The sequence below is a fragment of the Besnoitia besnoiti genome, chromosome IV, assembly GCF_002563875.1.
Source record: "Besnoitia besnoiti strain Bb-Ger1 chromosome IV, whole genome shotgun sequence".
NCBI lineage: Eukaryota > Apicomplexa > Conoidasida > Eucoccidiorida > Sarcocystidae > Besnoitia > Besnoitia besnoiti.
Window position 1 is genome coordinate 3650586 of NC_042359.1, and position 23575 is coordinate 3674160.

Below are 23575 nucleotides of genomic sequence, written 5' to 3' on the forward strand. Positions count from 1 at the left end.
CCGCAGGAACATACCTGCACGAGGACGCAGACGAGTACGACTCAGTTGATGATAGCAGAAGGCTGCACTCCGCCGCTTACGCGTAGAGCATCGAGTGCTGCGTGGCTTACCAAGACTGGCTATCAAGCCGTCAAGACTGCAGGCGCTGTCGCCAGCAGCTGCCGCTATACAAGGGGTGCCGGTGCTAGAGGTCGCGATGGAGATTTTCCGCTCGTTTTTACAATTACAAACCGAGTCATTCCATCTTGGAACTTCCGTGAAAAATCTTCCCGCCATTTCCACTATCCTCTACTTATACTGCGTTGGTGCTCCACGCAGACGGATGGCGCTCGTCGCAACTCATCGTCGATGCTGGTGCTCGCGTCGCCCGCACAGAGGCTTCACTAGTCACTGAAGGGCATATTCATCCCCACAGCATCACGAACCCGGCTCGAGCCCTTTCTGAAAGCAAAAACTCTTGCGTGAACTCAGCATATTGTACTCATTTCCTTTATTCTCCACGGTCTCAAAAGCTCGGGCTGCCTGCAGGCCCTGCGTGCCTTTCGGGAGCTGGACACGAAAGGAGAGGCGTGTACCTCCACCCAGAAAGCAGATTTCCGTCGAAGAGCGTGCACACACTTTTCCGCTACGTGTCGCGAGTCCTTCTTCTGTTTTTGTTTCCTTCGAGGAGGAGACTCTCCATTCCTTGCCAATAGCCTCTATAGCTCGTCCCGCAGGTGGATCCCCATTGCTCAGTTTTTCCCTACAGTGTTGCTCGACCACCCAAACGTGCCCCTCCCTCCCTATTGTTCCCCATTCCGGGATTCGTCACGCTGCCGCGTGAACATTACCTTCATTCTCCGCGGCAAACGAAGTACGTTCGTTTTAACCTCCGGCACGGAGCAATTTTCTTCCGACAACCGTATATGGTGAAGAGTTGCCGTCTTCAATAGCAGGCGGGCTATTTCGCGAGCGCTTGGCGGCTGTGGCGTGATTGGATGACTGACGGATCACTTCCTGTCTCTTCTTCTAGATCCCGGAAGTCGGAGAACAACGAGATTCGGATACCGTCTCTGCTCAAACTACTTTGCTTGTCTTGTGGAACATGGATCAGCGTGCCCAACAAGCGGGGCCTTGTCCTCTCGCAAGCATGTTGCCACTTGCGAGGAGCAGCAGCAGAAGAGCGCGAGCTGGCGCCCTGTTTACTGTACCTACCGTGGCGATCCTTTTTTCTGTGTTTACGAACGTCGACATGCGAATACCCGTAGTTGTTCAAGTATCGGCTGGCGCGAATCTTGGCGGTGTTGAGGTGCCAAGTTTGCAGAAGGAGGTTTTTATCCGCGCACAGCAAATTGTGTTTGAGGATAACGCTCACGGAAGTGTGCAGTCGGACACTTCGAGGACTCCAGGTGAAATCCGGATTTCTGTATCTGCGATTGATACCACGCCCTCGGCACCTCGCGTCGGGAGCGAGAAGACGTATGCTAAGCCGACTGCTTTCTCACGCCATTTAAGTGAGTCTTCTGTTCTATGTGGTAGGGACGCTGTTTTCCGTGCGTTGTACGAGCGCGGCCCATCTAGCGCGCAGGGTCGACGTACATCAGAATACTACTAACAATCTGAACGTCTTTTGTGAAATGACACTCAGTGTTCGCTCTTTCCGTGAAATCCGCTTCAGAGCTGGGAAGAGGTAAGTGATCTTTGTTGCCTGTTACTGTCGCGGCCTCATTATCTCATTACTTTGTTTGATAACGCGGTGATACTGAAGGTTCGTCCGAGAGGTGTTTTAAATGCGTGTGAACTGTTATTTTTCGGTGGGCGTATCAAGTGAAAAAACCGAAATTTTGTGGTGTACGTGCAGGCCTTTCCAAATTGCCGAGCTCTTTCTGGGATGATGACGAGGTTACAGATTGGGCTTTGTTTGACGAGGAGGACGAGAGCGATGATGACGCGGCCCCTGTGTCTTCAAAGAACTCGCTATGGTCGCTTTTGTTACCATCTTTCGGCGCTTCTATGAGAACCAAATTCTGAAGCAAGCGGGCTTCAATTCCCTGACCTCAGGAGCACTGCTGCAAGCGAGAAGTTTATGGCAATAGGGCAGTCCGATTTACGTGATGCTAAAAAGCATCTGTGTTTCGTAGCGCCATTGCAGAGCTTGACGGAACAGTGTGACGTATCAAGGGAAACTGTTCGGTTTTTTTGTACTTGGCATTACTGTCGTAAGCGCCAGTTTCATACAAGAATGCAGCATTGACAGTGATCATCTATGACGTGTACGGACGGATGCGGAAACCGGTGTGAATTGACGTCCGTGTCATGGTATGCTTGTGACACCAAGACGACAAATATGTAAGGGATGACGTCTTCAAGAGCACACCAGCGTTGCTCAATGAGTATGCAGCCGCACATGTCTCATCTTAGTCTTTGCGGACGCATAGACAAATTGAAGGGGCGAGGGATACATGTCATGCATCTTCGAAGAAAAAGGGCTTGCACTCGCAGTTGCTACAGTTACTGTAAACTAACTGTGATTCTCTAGATGCGTAGAACGAAATGGGCCTTGGAGATAACCGGCCCCGTATGGCCTGAGGAGCGTCCTATCTGCGATGCCAGCGGCCCTCGTAGCCGGTCTCGGGTGTACCAAGTCTTCACGATCTAGTTTTCGGTCATACGAGTGTTGCTGCAGTGGGGGGCTGCGCTGTGCACTCTACCCCCGTCATGCATGTAAAAGCTTCCGCACTCGTGCCTGAACTGCACGTCACATGAACAAGCTCTGTGCGCTGTGCGAAGGGCTCGTTTTGGTGGCTCACGGCAAAGCTTCCTTGCTAACCTTCCGTCGCACACATTTGCCCAGGGCGCGGAGCTTCGACCCCACACCACGGATTTGAAGCCAGGCTCTCGCCGGAGCGCACAAAAAATGGGTCACCGGAGGACACCAAAACAAAATGTCTTTAGTCTGCCTCCGGATTTCAAACTGATCACAAATTGGTTTGTCACCTGTAAGACACTGTTTTTGGCTGGTACCCCACTCGGAGCATTCAGGAAAGCGTTCCGTCTCCGTTTCCATGAAAAGCTTCTGCAGGGTATGCGTCCTTTACAATCTGCCCAGCTCTGTTGGCACGTCTTCTACCCGACGTCTTTCCCGAATCCCGGAAAGTGCCATCACCAAATTCTTGAGACAGTGCCCAAGGAACTAGTTTCCGACGATGAAGGCGGCCTGTTGGCGATGAACCACAAGATAAGATAGAGGAGCCGCGAGCGAGAACGGCGTCCAGAGTTCCATCCCTGTTGCGGTTTCATGCGCGCCTCAATCATCTGCTACGCTCTCACTACCAGTCGTCTATCCTTCGGCGGTCCCCCGCTTATATTCGAGCGCGGGTAGGTTTGTTCACGACATGGTACTCCCACTTCCAGATGGGGCCTCTTCTGATAGGTGGGAAGCATCACGTGCCGCTTCAGCACGGCCTACCCGCGACTGTGAGACTGCTAGTGGCGCGTAAGACTCAACGTTCCTTTCCCGGGTTCTCACGTAGTATGCTGCATCTCGCCCAGTGCCTCTTCAGCTGTGACACTTTATGCGTAAAAGTCGTTGTAAATGGAAAAAGATGTGCAAGCGCACGTTAGGCCGCTTTGGTCAATAATAGAGGTTGACAGCCTTTGCGGCCGACATACATGCAGGGTTTTGTCCCACCGGATCTCCGCCACAGACGATTCTAGGCCGTCTGCTCGTGCTGGGTCCGTCTGATCGAGAACTGCTCGTCTTGTTTTTCCGAGTACTTGTCAGCCAGCCGTTCGGACGCTTTTCGTCGGCTGTGAAGCTTCCCAAGATCTCTCAGATCATATTTTGTAGATAAGCGCTCCTCCGTGCCGCAATTTCCGACACCACATGACGAAGTAATCAGCAGCCAGGACACTGTGAAGAAGGTCAGCAAGGAAGAGGCCCAGAAAATGTTCGCCTAAGAAACCATCAAATTCCAAACACATATTGGATCTTTGCAATTGTGCGCTGTTTAGCTCCATCTGCAAAGTCAGCCTTCTCATCTATCTACGATAGACGCACGCAGCCGCACAGACAGCACAAGAGGTGCCCGTGATACAAGAAAAGTGATACGCGGTGCTCCGGGATGGAGTTTGCTGGCAGACCGCCTGCACTGCGAAAGCGTAGTTTCTACCCATCGCACAGTGGAAGCCATAGCTCGTAACCTGACAGCTGAGAAGCAAGGCCTAAGAGTACGGGACAATGCTCTACGGGGCTGAATCTCCATTCCGAAGAACATTCTAGTCATCGAACAGCACCTGCTCCAATGTTAGTGGAGTTTGCACCAGTGCCGTTGTTGCAGATGTGGAAGGGTGTAACAGGCTAGCGGCAGAGAGGCAGGCTGACTTTCAGGTCGCCAACGACGTCGCAGCACAGGAGTGCTTCTGCCATGTAGACATGCCTTTCGTCAAGCTTACCTTGGAAGTAAAGGGTGACCCAGAAGAACAGTCTCACCACGCGCGAAAGCACGAGAAGGCCAACATAATGCGACGTGAGGGGCTCGATCTGTTGTAGAGACAGGAACAATGACAATCTAGATTTGAGTCCAGTGAATACGCAACAACTTTACGTACTGACTGGCGTGTGTATCGGTGACACATGAACTGCCCTCGTTACTCTTACTCCATCGGCAGTCATAATATACAAACTGTAGGACAACTGCATCCTCGATTGAACCGTCATTCCGTAAACGGCACGATTTCATCCCTCCTCGCCGGTGCTTCATCTTCCACCATCGGTTTCGTGATCTCCTTTCCGCACTTTCCTTTCCTGCGCGATACTATTTTACCGTGTTGAACTAGAAACCTTTGGATGTTTCAGAACACAGAGGAGCACCTGCCATCCATCGGCTGTGCGTCGCCGGGGGTCATACCTCAAGCATTCTTCGCATATACCACAATTGTGGCAGAAGGCCCACGGCTTCCGTGTAGATCGAAAATGCCACGAGAATCTGGACGGTCCACCAGTGCCGACCTGGGTGGATGAAAAATGCCGTTAGCATAGACACTGCAAAAGGAAACGGACATGCGCGACCACGCTTTCGTGTGATAGCGTGGAATGTGCTCTCTCGAGCCGGAAGGACGCAATATTCAGCACGGTACAGTTCATAGAAAGAGAATCACTCTCACGGAGTGACAGCGTACACCGACACCGGTTTGCTGTCGTCAGCCTTGCCTCCTACCTGGAATGATGACGGCAGCTTTGCACGGAGTCCAGACGTTCTTCGTATTGGTATGGCGGTAACTCCATAGGTAGTATGTGAGCACGACTGAGATAACCGTGCTACACAGCAGCTCTAAATAGGCCAACCAGGTCTGCAGGCAACCGTCCGACACGAGGAAATTTTCACTGGCGTGACACGAAACGTGGATTAGTGCGGTGCTTCCGGGAGCTATAACACAGGGATCTCGACGTACCGGCAGCGTTCACCATCGCACCAAGGGCTCTCCCTCTGCCACTCATTTCGCCGAAAAAATCACGAGTTCAGAGCTGGAACACTGATGCGCCTGCCGTTCAGGGTCGATTTTGACACGGTGGCGAGGGGCCGAGGAGTTATTGCTGTAAAGAATGTCGCGCCGTCTCGAAAAGTACGCAGATGTATCAAATTAGGTGTATGACCGTCTGCGTGCGGCGACGCCCTTGAGTTCAGCCTCTGCAAACCGGAGAGAGTGACACGCGTACCTCCACAAGGCGGGTGTCCAGGTACCACACACAGCGGGACAGCGTCGCTGCCAGGAAGCAAAGCTGCGTGTCGATCGACAAGCCGTAGACCGTCCGCTGCTGCTGGACCTTGTAGACCAGCACGCAGCTGGCCACGAAGTGAATCAAGTAACCCAGAATGAAGAGCCAGACTTCCATCTTGTTGAGGTTTTCTGACTTGCTTTACTCCAGGGTAAAACGTGCTCGGCCTTGGACGCCGCTTGTTAGCGCCTTGCTCGGGTTAGTGCCTTTGACGACCCTTGACGACTGGTGCCTCAACAACGTCGCCCTCTCGAATTCGATAGACACTGGCAGTTCCCCCCTTCACCTAAGCTACAGCCGTGCAGCTTTCGCAGAAAGCGTGTCCTTCGCAGTAAGAGTTCAACGGAGACTGCCCGTGGCGGTCTCGGAAAAGCGCGCACTGAATCAGACTAGATACCTTGGAAACCAAAAAGACTGACTTATAACAAATACCTTGAGACATACTTCTCCACGGGACAGTGGACCACTACTGGTCCCCGCCGAGGCAGGCCACAAGGTCCTGTAACAAAGAAAGGGTCGGAAACCTGATGTGGAACGGAACACACGGTGCATGTGAAAAAAACAGGCGGGTCCCCGAAAGAGGCCGTTTCGGTTGGACGAGGATGACCTGAAAAGTATACACAACAGGAAGAAACCTGCCAAGATACCATACCTGTTCCCACGACACGCGTGCGATGAGTCGGCAGCCCGGAGATAGGCACACTTACACGAAAATCGAGGGGCGGACCAACATTGCCAGCATACGTAACGCTGGAAGCGAACCTAAGGCGCGTGGCGAAACCTGCTGAACAAATCAGTCGCTTGTAGCCTCAGGAAAAACTTGCGTGCATTCTTCATATCGCAGACAACAAGACGTCCTCAAGCCCTTTTCGCGTGTTTTAACACGTCAGAAAAAAATCGACGGAACAACCAGAAAGGCAAGATAACACCAGACCCGGCAGCCACAATTCGTCGCCTAGTCCCCAGAGCCCCTGTTTTAAGAACACAACCTCCTGTAGTGGTACGGTCCTAGCCGCAGATCGTTTTCGCATGGAAGGGTACCAACAACGGAAAGCAGCTGACACCGTTTCCTGTCGTGTTGCGTTGAACGAAAGGCTTTCGTGAATATGGGTGTCTTGTCCTAAAAAGTCATGTAACCCAGACAATGGGGCAGCGATGACGGATTCATAAAATAGGCTTAAAGCTGAAAGGAGAAACGACTGAAGAATACGCGAATATGGGGAACAAACACCTGCCTTCGTGGCAGCCACCTGAAAGAGGAAGAGATAATATGCACATTTGTTGCCTTAAACTATAGAGAGTTGCGTAGGAATGCGGCGTTGTGCTTGCAACATAGAAACTAAGGTTGCGCAAAAACGCACCAGGAGAAGCCAAAAACGATAGCCATTTCAAAACGGACAGCGACACCTTGCGCATGACAGAGGGAAGCACTCTGCGGGAATTGGGAGTTCCAACGCTGTGACCTACCTGTTTGTACCTTCACCAGACAGGAGCTCAATTTTGCCGGGACCCCGTTGATAGAGAAGTCGCCTCTCTGATACATAAATGTATTTCCTGGAAATGCCAGTCTGCGTTTTTTGGGCTGAATCATTGGAGGGGAACAGGACTATCGCAAATCCAGCCCTGTGGCCAGCGGAGGGCGCATCCTCTCAAAACTCAGCATTGAGTCACAAAAGCGCTATCTTTCCAAAATAAAAACGCTGCAAGTCAGTTCCGTGTCCTTCAGTCAGTTTCAGAAGAGCAACAACGCATATCTCCTCGAAAGTCCACCAGAACAGCAACACTGACTCAAGTCGGCCCGCTGAAAAACCTCAAGAGCCGAGGGCAGCCCGACGCAAGAATCCAAACACTGTCAGCCCACAAGTCTCTGAAGATTCCGATATGGGCACAACAAGCAAACAATATAACTGTCCGAGCCGGCTACGCAGAAGCTCACCCAGCGCCGCCACTTTTGACTTTTTCCGACAATGATACCAATCGAAGGGCGGTGTTGGCTGAGAGACCAGCCCAGCTCCGGATAGACTAGTCACAATAAAGGACACGGACACCGGTGACAAAAACACGCACTTGGACAATTGACTTCTCAGAAAACTCAGGTCACGCCTGTCCGCAGCAGTGCTGCACATAATGCTGGGCTACCAAACTCGAACACACAACCACGCAGAGGAACTCACCACGGTTTATCTGCATGGGGCGGGTGAGGGCGGATTCGCCGTCCCCGGCAAGACAAACGCATGCCCCGACGATTTATCGTCACCGGGTGCAACGGTGTTACACAGGGAGCTCAGACCAGCGCGTGGGTACTCAAAGCCGCACGAACAAAGGAACTCATGCGGGTTTCGAGTCTTCAGAGGCACTCGGAACACCACGGATTCCCAGGAGTCAAGGATTCGCGCTGCTACCCAGTGCGGAAAGAGGCTGCTACCCATGTCTCCGTGGACCTTAACGGGTGGCTTGTGCTGGCTCTGCTATTCTCATTGTGAGAACTGCCACGCGCAGCGCCACATCAGATTTTGAATCTGTTTCACTGTGATGATAGTAGGGGTTACTGAAAGTCCTCGAATCGCCAAATCAATGGGTGTGCCGTGGCTTATTTTGTGATGCGCGATGCACAGGAATCTGGGAAGCCACGCGGGGCATTTGTTATGTGCTTTGCAACCATGACCGAGGAAGTTCTCGTGAAAGGCATCTGTGACGCCGAGCGTCTCCTTCATTAGACGCACGACGACATCTTTCTTCAGATTGCAAGCTCTGGACGATCAGGCGGCGCGCCGGTGGCTGGGTCCCTTCGACACCAGTGACTCGCTGTGCGCGAATTGCTTCTTTGCAGTCTGACCCGTCATCCGATAAAGTTTCGGATGTGCGCTAGAGAGCCCAGTGTGTGCTGGCTTATGTTTTTCCGCCCTGCATGGAAAACGTCTCTCCTTTTTTAGTGCAACACGTTGCCTGTCACTCCTCGAGGTCGGCATACTCATTGCTTACCTAGGCGCCTCTTTCTGCCAACCACTCTCGTACGCATGCATCGAGCTTACCTCAAATAGAGGACCACGGCAGTTTATCGGCATTGCTATGCCGTTGGAGGCTTTCTTCCTGCACAGTGCGTCTCAGTGCAGGGTCTTTAATCCTTTTGTGAAAAGCATTGCCCCTCGTGCCTCGCGCAGCCAGGCAATGAAGACACTTGTGGGCAATGCCATTGACGCCGTCTCCATTTTTTCCGGGTGAAGGGTGGAATGGTGGCTCGAGATGTCTTGGAGAAGCGCGTGGGCCGGCTGCTTGTGCAAGGCCGCATCAGGCAAGAAGGGGATTTCTACTTCAGTTGTCATTCTCTGTCTTTTCCTCTGTATTCGGTCGTACTGTATATGCTTCCCAGCCCTGGGGAAGCGCGCAGTTACAGGATGCCACCGGAGGTTAAGGACCCCTTTGTTCAATTGCCCCTACCAAGAACGTGGAGTTAACACTACAATAAGCCATGCAGCGAGATCCCGTAGTTCGCGACATTTTTCTGTTGTGACAGGGACTTCTCACTGTCGGCTGGAATTCCCAAGCCGCAGACAGGGTGACGAACGCCAACTACTTCCTCGTCTCCGCGGAGGACTATCGGCATCAGGCGTCACGACAGGGCCTGCTTTCGCTCCCGTGGTATGGGCCGGTCACCTGGAGGCGAGAGCTGTTTCGTTCTGTTATCTCAAGATATATGCGGTCAGAAGCCACGCCTCCGCTTCGCGGAAGCCTTCACAGTTTGTTTCTACTGTGCTCCCTCGCCGATCTGCAAGGTGGAGCGACCCGCTGAAATGTCTGAGTTACTCGATACTCTTGCGTAGTGCATGCGCGCAGAGAACTTGTACGGCGGCGCTCCTAGAAAGGTCCAGCACGGAGCCTCACACGAACTGCCGACATCGAGGGGAAATGAACCCTCCTGCATCAACCAGGCAGTCGTCAATAGGAGCTAGCCTTATCGCTGTTGAGGAAGGCCTCGATGCTTTTCCATCATCGGAGGAGCACGTAGAAAAAGTGGCCTTGCAAACGCTGCCTGGAGAATTCTCTGAGGACGCGCTCCGTTTCTCCACTGACAAAGGCGCTCCGTCCCGTGGAGATGGAGGAGAAAGCCTGCTGAATCGCAGTATCTGGGCTCAAAAGCTCTCTGCAGTAGGCACTAGCGTGGAGGACGTCGAAGAACAGTGCGTGAAAGGCGGAGGGAAAGGAGGCCAGAAGATCAACAAGACAAATAACTGCGTGGTGATCGTGCACTCGCGTCATGGGCTGGTTATTCGGTGCCAGCAGAGCAGGTAATGTTCTGCCACTCAGGGATGGGAAGCCCAGCAACGATTCGACCGCTACCGGATCAGGCTCTGAATCGTCCCGCTACGGCGCTGTCCCGCCCGGTACCTGGGCAAAGGGCACGCGTTCCTTCTAGCTATCCTCTCATGGGACCTTCGCTTCAGTTCCCTCACTCAAGCGAGTCCGTCTTGTTTGAGTGCAGAGCCGGCGTTGCTTTACGGAGGCGCGGATAGCCGCTCATGCCAAAACGAGTCCGTGAAGTGTATTCGCATCGGAGGGAAACGGCCCACGTTACCTCGACATCACAAAGTCCTGTTCCGTCTACGCTGCTCCCTCCGACCGACCGCCCTCGAGTCATGATGGTCCCCGTGTATGATGCGTATATTGTTCTGCATGTGTCCGTATGTATTTTATACTGCGAATAGGTGGATACACCAGTTATACTGCGAATAGGTGGATACACCAGTTGTGAGCTGTCACATATCTTCGTATCACTTCAAACTCAGATCCCAGAGGAAAAACCGCATTTTCGCCCGCGAACTTCTTCTTCAGAGGCTTGAGGAAATCCACCTGCGAGAGCGACAACGCATTCGCGACGCGGCGGAGGTAAGCGCCGGCGGAATCTTCAACAGCCGTCGGCTCGTTGTGTGAGCATTTATGGAGCAGCCGAGGGAAATCTCTATCGGATGCGGCGTGAGCGTGGAACTGCTCTGCTTACTGGGAGGCACAGATTCACGGAGCCACGCTGGGGGACGCGCTCTGGCTTGATTACACTTGCTTGGTGTTTGTGATCACGCATGGAAAGTGACGATACCGCCGTGTGGAGGGCTCTGCGGCGTCGAGCGGCCCGGTGGAAACGGGCATGCTGTGAGAGCGAAGGATTAGGAGTCCGTGGCAGCGGTATTCCGCGACCGGATGTGTTCTGTCTGTGCAGAGGGAGAGGAGGCGTGAACGCAGACCGACGGAGGCGCAAAAGGCGCGCGTGAGGGCCGAGAAGCAGCGCCGTTCGGAGAGGAAAGAGGAAAGACGGCGAATCTCTGCCTTTGAAGAGTAGCGCACGGCATCAAGCAGCGGTGTCGCCTCAAAAGACTAGGCTGAGAGCAGTCTTCCGTTTGGAAAAGGAAGGCGTTTTTGTTGCGTGAAAGTATGTAGTCTGTTGACAGCGTTGTGGCCCTCGAGTGTGGCTGCCCAATCTACCATGCACAGATTTTATCAAAGGTCCGGTGATAATCAAAGCACTGGAAGGGAGACTTCAAGTTGCCCACGTTTATCAGTGAGATGTCTGTTCACCTGGAAGTTGTGTTGTCTCATATCTCATCGCAGCAGACTGATTTTTGTCCTGAGCGTCCACGTGGAACCAAGTGGTGTCCAGTGCGTGAGCCGCGGTACGACTTCCTCACCTCCGTTCTGTGGGAGACTCGGAAAAAGAATGCGTTACTTCCTTTCCCATGCTAATCGCCACATCGGCGTGTGGTCCCTCGATAGGAGAGTTTTCCAATTATCAATTTTCCGATGCTCACACTAAAATGCCAGTATTCAATCATACAACACAGTGAAGCCTCTCAAGAGGATTCTTTGAAGATGCCCTACGTCCACCAAGAGGGGTTTGTTTCGATGCGGAACAGCACCATGCCATGTCTACTACAGAGAAACTGTCGCAGCTTCAAGGAGAGCGTACCCGTGAGTCACCTTCTGTCTGCGCGGAAGACAAGCTGGCGCCGAAAACTTCCCGAGCTATCCACCAACTGGCTTGCGCTCAAATCGAACAGACAGAAATTCACAATGGCTCACCGCATGTCGATTCAATTTAATGGTGTTTTGTGTCATGTAAGGACGTCAAGAATGCGAAGAGCCGGCGCAAGTCTACCTACTCCTTAACATGTTCGCACATTTACGGCCTGATCCCCTGTCAGTTCACATATTGTGAATACCAGAAAAGTAGTCCCATGTGCTCGGTATTTCAGCTGTGCAGTCCACTGACTTAACGAGTTCCACAAGTAACGTCAGCAGGTTGTAACGGGAAAAGAGATCATCTGCAGGAGTGCTGAGGCACGCTCGAACCCCTGCGCAACGACTGACACCTCTCCTCAGTTCCGCGCTGAATCACTGTAGAATAATCCGGGAAAGGAGGAGTCCTGTCGCGTCATAACACAGAAGAGTGGCTGCCGGTGGAAGTGGCGCGACGTCACTGGCAAATACAGAAAACGTGCCCAGTGCGCGTCGCGCATCCACGTAGAACCGGGCACGAAGTCCTTTTGCAACCATACGGCTGGTAGACTCGTGTCAGTTCTGAGGTCGCCTCACCCGAAGAAACTTCCAGAGCGCAGCTCCCGCCAGTCCCGCGGCAGTCAGTCACTTGTCTGCGTTTGATGGTTCCGCTGGCAACTGCGTGGGGGAGTTGAGCAATGCAGACGTTGACAGCCGGCGAAAGGATCTCGGAGGGGCTCCGCTCCAGCTGGTTCCGGCGCTAGAGAAAAAGAAGGGGTAACAGTTACCGGCGGAGGGCGGTTCCAGTACGGTCGGACCGCCTTCATAGAGCGAAGGTATGTCTTGCAGTTCGGCGACTAGCGCCCGGCTCCGCTGTCCAGCACGCGTCGATCCCACAGGGCATGGACACGAAGTGTGTTCAGGGTTTAGGGTTTTAGTCTCCCCCTCGACCAAAGGGGCCTCAACAAAAGCCACGCAGAACGCTTCTCCGTCTCTCCCCGGCGCGCTGGGCGGAGGGGCGATGATTTGAGCAGTCGCTTGCACAGGTGAGCCGCGCCGGATGGGAGCCTCTTCTGGCGGCGCTGCAGCAACCTCACTGCACAAGGAGCGCTCGCCACCAGGCGAACTGAGAGGACGCATTCGATCTGTTTCCCCTGGGCTCTTCGCGTCCAGTGGAGTCAATGCAGCGGCGTCGGCTGTGTCCACCAGATGAGGGTGGTGATCCAAGCTCAGTTGGAACTCCCTCCGAGAGAAGGAAGGTTCTTCGCGAGTCCCCATCTCGTACCCACAGTCGGCTGCGTCTCCCTCGCCATCATCCTCTGCAATCGGCACGGGCAAGACGCACTCAGCGACCGACTCGAGACGCCCCTGTCGACTCCCATCGCACAAAGACGGCGGCCAAACCAAATCGCTAACCGTCGGACCCCGCCTCCGGAAAAAAGCTGAGTCGCACTCCCTGTCTGCGCGTCGCCTCGCAACCTCCTTCTCTCTCAGGTCGCCCGCCAAAGGCGCACGTTGTCGCTCTAGTGTATGCTGAGCGTCCACTGCACTTGCCCGTTCAGTCTCAATCCCTTCCGGAGAGCACGGTTCCACACGCCTGACCAGCAGCTCGCGGGGCGGCGCCGCGCTGAGAGACTCGCCTAGAACGTGAGATACCTGGAAGACCTCCTGGAGCCGCCGGCCTCCAGGGACCACGTGGCTAATCTCATACGTTGCATCTGTGGAAGCCACCACCTCCTGTGAAGCACGAGAGGCACTTTTCGAGAGTGCATCGCCTTCCAGATGCTCGGAAGACCGAATGGCCCGGTCTGCCAAAGATTCTCGGCAATGCGCTGTAAGCAACTCGCGGGTTCCTGTTACAGTTGGGATGCCTTCAGGTTCCGGTGATAACGAAGGCCCATGACTCAAGACATCCCCGGCAGGCCACGGGATGCCAACGCCTTTCCGTTTTGCGCGGCTTTGTCGGCTGCCGACGAGCATCCATCCATCTTCCTCGCGCTCCTCCAGCAGCGAGGAGACTGCCGGCGCAGCAGCAAGTCCTGCGCACACACATTGACGACAGAGTGGCAAAACGCCATGCTGTTCTGAATGGCTTTCTGCTACGATTTCACCGAGCTACACGTGAACACATGACACAGCATATACAGAGAGAACCGCACACATGCGTGTAATCACGTTAGTCCGGACGTGCGTTCCTATACATATTTGCACGTGCTGTCCGCACCTCGCATGAAACGAAAACGATCGCGAATTCAGAACGCCTCGCTTTCCAGAGAGGCACTCAGCCGCGCCTGCCGAGTCAGGCCGCACCTGTGGTCACCTCTGCAGAAGATGCGTGTCCGTCCTCTCCTTGAGCGCCCGTTCCCTCTGAAACTGCTGTGCCGCCCTCCACGCGACGACTGAAGCCTCCACGCACGACGCAGGCCTCCAAGCCGCCTGCGCCTGCCTCGCTGCTTTGTCGGGCGGAGGAACAAATGGCAGACCCTGCGCCCCACACTGCAGCGTTGAGAAGCAGAAGGGGAGGGAAAGACTGCATTGTCGCAGAGAGCCGGCTCCAGCCCGCCGCGCCGACCCCCCCAGGTGCCACAGAGGCCGCAGCTCCGTTCCAGAGGCGCGCCGCCCATGGCGCCCGCTGCAGGCTTTCAGGCCCCGCGCCGACTCCGGCGTCCAGGCTTCCGAAGGACGACAGGAATCTGGCAGAACGCACATGCGCAAATCGCCTGGAAACCCGAAACAAACTGGTACGGAATGCTGAGCAATGTTTACCGGGATGACTCAAGAGCCGGAGACAACGGACCAATCGCGTGAACGCCTAGTCCTTGGGCTCTGAGCAGGACCCGTCACAGGGTGTATGGGCACCGCTACCACACCCAGAAAACGGCGCCCTGACACAGGCGAAAAACGAAACAAGAGAGAAAGGGGAAGTGGCTTAAGAGCAGACTTACGGGGCACACTCGGAGAGAGCCTCCGAGGTCATCAGTTGGGCGAGAAGCGCCAAGGTATCCCCTGCGAACCCACACGCATAGTGAGGAAAGTCATACTGGCGTCGTTCCTCGCATTTGCGACGTCGCAATTCGCTGCGACTCAGCGCATATTTCCAGTTGGAGAGCTAAGTGGTCATCGCCACCTTGCAGCGCATGCTCCCGTCTTTCGTTAATCACCGCACCACGTGATCCACCGGGCAACTCGTGTCCTACAAGGTATCTGCCTCCCTCCAGGAGAACAGCACACGGTTGCCGCTCTCGCTACACACACACGGTTCGGTAGCCGTGCTGGGGCTTAGCTGAAAAAGGCACGCTTGCGAGAAGAGTTGAGGGCGCCGAGCACACGTCTGTGAGCTGGTACGTTCTAGAAGGCCTCACCCCAAATAGCGACCGGAGGGAGGACGCCCTCCTTGCCCAAATACAGCGCCAGAAGGTCCCAGTTGAGAAGTTGAAGAGTCGTCTGCAGCCTCTCTGGCTTGGAGTCGCCGTCCACTACGCTTAGACGAAATGCCTCACTGGATAAAATTTAAGCACAGCGAAGACGAACGAACGGAGGACTGGGGCCAATATCACAGACACGTCAGCTCGTTCTTCCGTAGCAACGGCGAAACCCGCAAATGACGCCAATTGACTTCCTATCTGTTGCACATCCACACTCTCACGCGAGTGTTTTGCGTGCTAGGTGTAAAGTAAGGATGCTTTGTCTTTACTGCCACCAACAGTTCTCTCAGGGGCGTCCCGCAGCCCCCCGAGTTGCAAACGCAGCGTCTTCTTACTCTTTGTCTAGAAGCGCGCTTGCGAAACAAAGAGTCACAGAAGACGCGTTTCGCAAAGCAGAACGCAGGTGATTCCAGCCACCCCGGCTGTAAATGCTATCCTCATGCTGGTGCACTCTAGCACTCGCCCCGCGGCAGTTACCTTTTAGCCCGCAGTCGCTGGCTTCCTACCCCCACGTTCGCCCTCGTTTCCACCTACCCCGTGCCTCTGTGAACGACGACCGCCCGCGCGACATGGAAGTCCACGGCGACGTTATCGCAGAAGCTTGTTTCTTCCTCGTCTGCTCCCTGTGAGTCTTCTTCGCAGCGCGCCATTCTCCACGCCTCTGAAAACTCCAGGCTATCGCTGGGGCTCTTCTCCGAGGCTCCTGGGTGGTCTCCCCGATCGTGTGCGCGTCTCCAGGCCTCGGGAGACGTGCCCTCGTCAACTGCATCCTTCATTGGGGTGTCTTCTGCTCTGCCTGCGCCTGCAGGGATTCCCCGCGCCTGCCCGCGCGAGGGGCCTGAGGCGCTACTCGCGGAAGCAGGTACAAGCCTGCCCTTTCGCTGGCTTTCGGAATCTCCTCCCTCCTCTTGAAAGCGTCCTTTCTCAGGAGATACCGCTGTAAAATCTCCTGTGCCCCCTTCTGCGCGTGGATCAGCCTTCAGTGCTGCCGCCCGCGGCCACCCAGGGAGACTGGCTTCCGATGTCTCCCCTGCCTCGCTGTTTTCTCTGCGTCCCTCAGCATGAGGCGGAACGTAGGAAGGCCCCCGTTTAGGCATTCCCGCAGGTATGGAGACGGCAAAGCCAGGCAGGCGTGTCTCCGCCTGGTGCGGCTCACACGCGTCTCGCAATCCTGCGCCTGCCGCCGGCGTTTCGCCCAGCGGATCTGCTGCTTGGGAGGGTGCTCCAGGGAAAGAAAATGCCTCTGCTTGCTTCACCCATACGCACCGCCACTCGGGTACAGACCCACGAGAAGGATCCAACCCCCGCTGACCCACGTGTTGTATCGACTGTTGTCTTGGCTCTCCAGCGCGCGCATCAACCTCCAGTCCGCATTCAGTGCCTACGTCCTTTGCCGACACGCCATCATCGCTCTGTTGCGTGCTGCTGTGCCTCTCAGTAGCCCGGAATGGGGTCTCCGAATCTGAGTCGCCAGGGGGTTCTACGACATACGGAGAAACGGTGGAAGAGGATGACGCAGAAGCCGCATGCGACTCGGGTACATCCTCCGCTCCGATCCAGAGCGTGAGGACTTCCTCTGTGACAATCTGCTGCCGGCCTGCCCTCCCGGCCTCACTCCGCACGCCCACGCCTCCAGCCGGTTTGTTCAGTTCCGCTCCTGCCGGTCTGCCTGCTGCATCTGCCCCTCGCGAAACCACAGTCTGTCTCAGTCCACCCACGCGTACGGCGACGCCGCGGCCCCTGGCGAGCAACGCATCCCTCTTTCTCGACACCTCCGCGGAGTGACGCTCTCGCGCGGCCCGAGCAGCTGCGGCCATTGTCGCTCCGCTCCAGGAGAACAGAGGCAGAGAGCCTTTCTCTGCTGGCAGCGAGCCAAACGACGCCAGAGAGAAACACGCAGACGAGACTGCTGGAAGCCTCAGTGCCCCCGTGGTGTTTGCCCCCGATATAACTCCCCTGTCTCTCTCCTCAGAAGAAGTGCATGCACCGGCTTCGGCCTTCTTCGCCGCGCTCTCTTGACACGTGCCGGGCGGCTGACGCCCGACGTCCGGCAGCCAGCTCCGTGCAGGCGAGGCTCTGTGCTGACGACAACTCCCGCCTTCGTGGCTCACAAAGAGAGAGGACGGAGAACTGCGCGCTTCCTCCGCACCGCCTCTCGGCCGACTGCGACTTCCTAGCGCTCGTGCAGCTTCTGCGACAGACACCTGGACGTCTCTTCCTCCACCTCCGGTGACGCCGCACAAGGCAGCTCTCGCGTCGTCTTCGCGCCTCGAGCCGAGTAGACTGGCTACTTCGTTTCCTCTCTGACCCCCCACCCCTCTGTTGCAGGTTCGCCCCAGGGTCTCCTCCGGCCCCGTCCATCCGGTCTCCCCGCGGCTTTCACAGCCCGTCCAGTCCATGCAGTGGCTGACTGCGCCCTCCTCAGGCGCTCGCCACGCTGTGGGGCCAGCGAAGCTCTCACGCAGAGCTCCCAGGGAAAACCGCGCCGCCGCAGGGCCCGCGGAGCTCAGCATGCCTGGCATCCGGTCCGCCAGAAGGCGTGCGACGCTTCGACTGCTAAGGCCTTGACCAGCGCGCCGGAGGGTGGGACGGTGGGGATGAAAGATCTTTGCCCAGTCGCCCCGTCTGACGCCCCCCCGCAGCTGCTGCTGGGCACCGAAGAGATCTTCGACGACCGACCAGCGGCTGCTGGAGCGCGCGCGGCCTTCACCACGGCCGAGAGCGGCACGCGAGGCGGAGGCCGCGGAGGCCGCGCGGGCGTCTGCTTCACACGCTAAGCAAGACCCAGGAAAACTTTCAAAGAGCGCGTCAGGACTCGGCAGACGACGCGAGGTGGAATGAGACGAAGACGCGGAGATCGAACCCTGCAGAATCCTTGCCCCGCGCAGAGGCAGCTCTGCGAGGTTGCACGCAGTGAAAACGGAGACGCCAAGCGACAGCTGCGCCTCAGAGGGCTGGTCGTTCGCCGAAGGCGCGAAGGCGCTTGAGTCTAGAGACAAGGGTGAGGTTCCTGGCACATAGATGGAAGACAACACACGCAGATCACGAGGGGAAGGAAGGTGCAAAGACGCGTGAGACAGCGCTGGATTCCCGCGTGATGTTCTCGCGAAGTGTTAACACAAAAACACGCCGGCCAAAAGCGAGTGCGCCGGCACACAGTCCGAAACACAAGCCAAACGTCGCCGTCATCTATTGGTTCGAGGTGTCGCGCGCCTCTGCGGTCCGCAGTATACACCCAGTCGTTCACTCCACTTCCGAGAACGGCGTGTCTCCGCAAGCGAACTCCGCAGCTTACCTCTTTCACGTTCACGGGAGGCCTGTTTCACCGCGCGATCTTTACTTGGCACCCCTCGCGCACTAACACGAGCTACTTCAGTCTGCATGAGGGAGACGGTCGAGCGAGGCGGCAGGCTCCCGCCCTCCAGAGCCTTTCCTAACGCCGGCGCCGCAGCCGCGGAGGCAGCGATATGCAGCGTGGAAGGCTTCGCGCTTACGAAGGAACGAGTTGGCGGCACCGCCAGTTCGCCACGATCGTCGAAACCAACTTCCGACAACCCCACGCCACGCGTCCCCAGGGCTACCCTCGGCTCGCCCGCGCACGCTTTCCTTCCGGCGGCGGCATGCGCCAGCCCCTCTTCAGGCGGCATTCGCGGAAGCCCAGAAGTCTCTGGAGGCGGAGGCTCTGCCGCCGTCCGTGGAATCGCCATTTGCAGGTTGAGCTCAAATCCGCCGCTCTGCGGACTGACTGGGTCTGTCTCAGAGTGGGTCAGGTGCCTTGCCTCGAACGCACTCATCACGCCCAAAGCAGGGAGCGTCGCACTCGTCGCACGGGCTTTCGCGGCTTCTCCCGGCAGGCACGCACCTCGGTGAGCGTGCCGGCTCCTTCCCAACTCGACTTCACAGGAGGAAGGCGAAGACGGGCACGCAGCGGAGGAAAACGACGGTCCACGCCGCAGGCGCGACTTCCTCTTGTGGAGTTGGCTGTGAGAAGCCGAAGGCAGGAGATAGACAGGGAACGGCAAAATTACATCGAGGTAGGAGGCCAATGCCGCGACGATGTACGCCAAGATATTCAGCGCTGCCTGCAGGTCCAGAGCCGCTTTTTTCGGAGCCGGAAGCAGACCATCGGGTTTCCTCAGCCCTGCAAAGCAGAAACGCAAGTGACACGAGAATGGATCACAGCAGGTGGGTGGGGCTCTCCGGCGCATGAGCTCGCAGTGGCTGCGCGCGTGGAAATGACCGCTAATCACGCGGCCGATACTGCCCTTGCAGTCACTGACCGTCCTTCAAGACAGAGTGTGGGCAGCGCAAGAGAATAAATATGCATACGCTCCCTCCCGGTGCGCAGCGGAGCCTTCACAACGGGCGTCCCCTTTCACAGCAGAGGCGCGCCATATGAGTTTTACCCGTGTTCTGCCTGCACCCCCTCGGACTGGAAAAGCACGGTTTTCTACCTACAGCCTTCAGAAGCGAGTGTGTATTCCTCACCGTCATCGAGCGACGAGACTTGAATCCAGGTGCCCTTCTTCTGATCGTCGTCGTTTTCTTCGTTGGCGTTTTTCGGCGACTCCGTGTGCGGCGCAGACATGCCAGCTGCGGTTGGTTCGGTTTGCTCGCCCCCGCCCGTTTCAGCTGATGAGAATGCGGTAGAACGCGTGACTCGTGCTGAGTTGATGGAGCTCTCTAGCGGGACACGCGGCCGCTCAGACGGCTGGAAAGCGAACATACTGAGGACCTCCTGGCAGCGAAGATCCCGCATTTGCCGCAGGGCTTCCTCCGTGATCCGCAGCTCCGCCGCGAGGTCGCAGAGCGCCGCCGGTCCAGCCCCATCGGAGCATACAAGCGGCTGCACATACTGGTGCCGCAGGCCATGATACAGGCGTCCCCGAGTCGCCGGGAGGCGAAGGTGCCGCTGCGTTTCAGAGGGGGTAAAATCTAAAAACGAGTCCTCCACTCTTTCCTGCTGATAATGCAAGAACAGGACAGACGACGGCGCTCAGAGGTAGAAAGTTCTCTGAAGACAAATGCAACTGCCACAGAACAAAAGGACTTGAAAGGGCAAGCCCGTCGCCAATCAGGGCCAGCTGGAGACGCTGGCGTTAGAACAGAATAACGACGTGGCTCTCCATGGTGCGGCAGAGAAGCAGACGGGGCGCGACAAAGTCGGCCTGAAGATCTGTCTGTAGGTCTGTAGGTCTGTTGGTCTTACTTCTGACTCTTCGTCCGCCTCTCCGAGAATGTCCTGGACGAGGCGGACGAGAATATGGGAGCACAGATCTCCCGCGGCTTCCTCCGCGGCCAGGCGGTTTGGAGGGTTTGGCGCGCCGATCCAGTCCCCGTCCGCTTGTCCATGAGCGTAAATCATGGCTCGGAGTCCCGCTGAGTCTCCCTCTCTCTCCGACGTGCGGCAAGCGAGGAGGCTGGAGACCGTGCGGCGCTGCTGACGAAGGTGCGCGTGAAGCAGGCGCCGACGACAACGTACTGAGCCGCCACCAAGACCGAATGAAATCGGAACACAGACGCACAAAAAACTTTCGAGGGCGATTGGGCATCGAGTCGCGTCAGCGGAGCCACGAGGCTTCCCTGCACATCTGTAAACCATAACTGATTTCGTATTAGCGTGCAGGCAGCAGGAAACAGCTGGTGGAGAGGCACAAAGCGAACGACGCTAGATCACTCCAAGCAAGCTTCCGCTTCTCCGGTGCCTGCTGGCTGCCTCTTTCTGTCATTGAGATCCACGTCTTGTGACACGCAGTGCGGAAGCAAAACGGACTTCAAGGGACTTACGTTCAGACACCTGCTGTCGAAGGGAGGCCGCCATCCCTTGCAGCTCCGGGACGGTCTTGTGCCGCAGCGCAGGTCTTGTCCCTCTCCATTCCCAAGCGAATTCCTGCGCAATCCTCCTGCCCGTTTCAGCCTCACCGCACGCTTGATATCTTTCTTGCGGCCCCCTGGAAACTCCGCTGTCCTGCACGCGTTCCCCTGACTTTGTGAGACCAGCCGCGTCCTTCTGTTTCCCACCGTTGCCCTCCTGTGGCGCGCCTCTGAGCAAGCACTGGAGCAAGTCCCCCTGCTCCGCGTCCCCTCCCCTTGTGTTGAATCGCTGGTTAGTTGATACAGTGCAATTCCCTCCGCGGCGGATAGCTCCTACTAGATTTGCGACCGCTGCCTCTGTCAAAGCGGAATCCACGCCTTCTCCACGCGCCACAGACGCTTCCGCGGCTGCAGGAGCGTCGCTGCCACAGCTGCTTTCGATTGCCTGGCTGTATGCGCTCAGGAAGCTGCTCCGCCTGCTCGATGGGCATCCGGCGTCCTTGCGCGCTAATTTCTCTCCAGCAGAAACCAAATGACAGAAGCTGTCTGCAGCGCCCGACGGCCCGTTCGTGCGGGCTGCGAGCTCCGTTGGTCTCGGGAAAACGCTTCCACCGGCCGGGAGCCTAATTCCTGATCCGTGGCGGGGATCCAAGACTCCCCTTCCAATGGTGAGTTGGCCGCGCTGCTCGAGCGGAGGCGTCTCCACGCCTTGCCTTCCACCTGCTGGCTCTGGATGCCCCTCCGCCTTGCTGTTGCGGTCGAGCTCGGCCTGCAGGCGACGTCTGAGACCTTCAGTGGTCTGCCTCTGTTTGATGAGCTTCTTTTCAAGCTGCCGGATTCTTGCCGCAGAGCAGGGGCGGCAGAATCGATGGCACTGTTGAGGTGGCTCAGAACCTACGTCGCCGCCCGCCCTCCCACAAACGGGGCACTTCAACTTAGAACCAAGGTGGGGTTTGGAAATGTTGCTTACTTCCATGGGCTCAGATGTCGCGTACGATCCCGCGAGAGTCCTTGCTTGATTCTGTGCATGGAAGGCCTCTCCTCCCTTATCATCTTCGTCTCTTGTCTGACAAGGAAGTATTTCATAGGATCCATCAGGATGCCGTCGAAACCGGTGGTTCGAACACAGAGATGACGCTGCTTCAGCAAACGCTACTGACCTCTCTCCCCGAGACACCACAGATTCGTGTACTGTGCGAAGCTGGTCTGAGGGCTGCTCTGGCCATAGGAGAGATTCACCGGCAGCAGCCGGACGACTGTCTGCTACAGCATGACCCGCCTTCTCCAAAAGCCGCAAGTGATGCTGCAGCTGTTCAGAATTATGGGAAACCGCATTATCTTCCCCATGTTGCGTCCTTGTCCTTGAGGCTCCTGTCGTGTCAGGCGGCAACGCGATATCGTGCATATGATTACGGAAGGAATAAGCCAGTGCTAAAGGGGCGGGCTGCGTTTCAGTGCTTTCAGTATTCAGACCGCTCAGGCGCAGCTTCAGTCCCGAAAAACGAAGAGGAGAAACGTATTCACTACTGTTGTGCCCTGTAAACCACGGAACGCCCGGGTGTGAAGATCCATCTCTGTATATCCCGACATGACCACCCGCGTATTCACAAGCAGCACTCATGCAGTAGGATTCCGTGCGACTTGGCGACCGCAGCTCGGTGGGCAGTGGCGCCTCCGCGGCAGCACCGCATGAAAAGGGGCCCTGTACCCCTTCTTGTTGAGTTTCAAGTGCATCCCTCTGAGGCAGCGCCTCATCACCTTCTGACTTGTCGGTTCTCCACGAGCAAACAGCACGGTGATTGGCAAAGCTACGGTCCCCGACACCCCGCGTCTCAGAGTCCACAATCGATGCCGCGCCTCCCGCCACATCCATTGTATGCGCCCGCACCTCTGTTCCTGCGCAGACAGCGCCGCTGAATAGAACGTCGTGGGCGGATCGGTTGTACGTTACACTGCGCGAGCAGGGAACCACGTCCCTCGCTTGCTGCAGAGGTTGGAAGAATTATTTAGGCTTGCGTATTGCCACTGCTGTGGAGTAGTTCTTGAAATACAGGGAGGTAACCAGCTCGATTCGAACGAGGATGGGCACGCTTGCTTGAGAAACCACGAGAACTGTGCAAGCCCCAGAAGGGTGCTCCCCGCCTTTGTCTAAGTCGCCAGGACAAGGCGAGTCATCCACTCTCCCCCTCTGTCAAACTCAAGCGGCCGAAAGGAATGCCGACGCGGCGACACTTCGTTGATACAGTTCTCAAATAGAAGTCGTAGAGGACGTTCTCAAAGACCGTCCTATTGACGCCATGACGAACAGCACGTCAGCCAACAAGCGACGTGATATGGGCGGTGAGCGGGACGGCACCGGCCTTATCTTTTCGAGGGATGTAGCACGACTCACAAAAGCAACTACACAACCGGAAACAGTTCTATCCTCTCCCAGAAAAAGCGAAGGAAGGTGTTTGATCCTGGTCACTGTATCTCGCTGCCGGGTGTGTGCCTCTGCTCGAAAACAGGACGAAGGAACACGGACTGGACAGGTAAACAAGGGCAGCGGGGGCTATTCGTCAACAAGAACAGAACTCTCATGTCTTCTGACGAT

General features: G+C 56.4%; 3 protein-coding genes across 3 annotated transcripts; 1 reads left to right on the forward strand and 2 right to left on the reverse strand.

Moving 5' to 3' along the window:
- Nucleotides 1-3816: 3816 nt before the first annotated feature.
- On the reverse strand, nucleotides 3817-5875 carry BESB_056360 (putative ER-retrevial receptor Ter1p; the record flags this gene model as incomplete). The annotated part of the gene is made up of 5 exons (XM_029364071.1): nucleotides 3817-3935; nucleotides 4435-4522; nucleotides 4935-5023; nucleotides 5199-5331; nucleotides 5699-5875. 5 exons carry the CDS (start codon nucleotides 5873-5875, stop codon nucleotides 3817-3819), a joined length of 606 nt encoding a protein of 201 aa, XP_029219994.1.
- A 3789-nt stretch (nucleotides 5876-9664) lies between these two features.
- BESB_056370 (peptidyl-tRNA hydrolase domain-containing protein) lies at nucleotides 9665-11090 on the forward strand (the record flags this gene model as incomplete). The annotated part of the gene is made up of 3 exons (XM_029364072.1): nucleotides 9665-10044; nucleotides 10543-10642; nucleotides 10971-11090. 3 exons carry the CDS (start codon nucleotides 9665-9667, stop codon nucleotides 11088-11090), a joined length of 600 nt encoding a protein of 199 aa, XP_029219995.1.
- Nucleotides 11091-12388: 1298 nt separating this feature from the next.
- BESB_056380 (uncharacterized protein) lies at nucleotides 12389-22855 on the reverse strand (the record flags this gene model as incomplete). Its single annotated transcript, XM_029364073.1, has 9 exons — nucleotides 12389-13782; nucleotides 14054-14436; nucleotides 14689-14749; nucleotides 15106-15242; nucleotides 15703-18178; nucleotides 18464-19309; nucleotides 19657-20131; nucleotides 20378-20649; nucleotides 20956-22855. 9 exons carry the CDS (start codon nucleotides 22853-22855, stop codon nucleotides 12389-12391), a joined length of 7944 nt encoding a protein of 2647 aa, XP_029219996.1.
- Nucleotides 22856-23575: the final 720 nt, after the last annotated feature.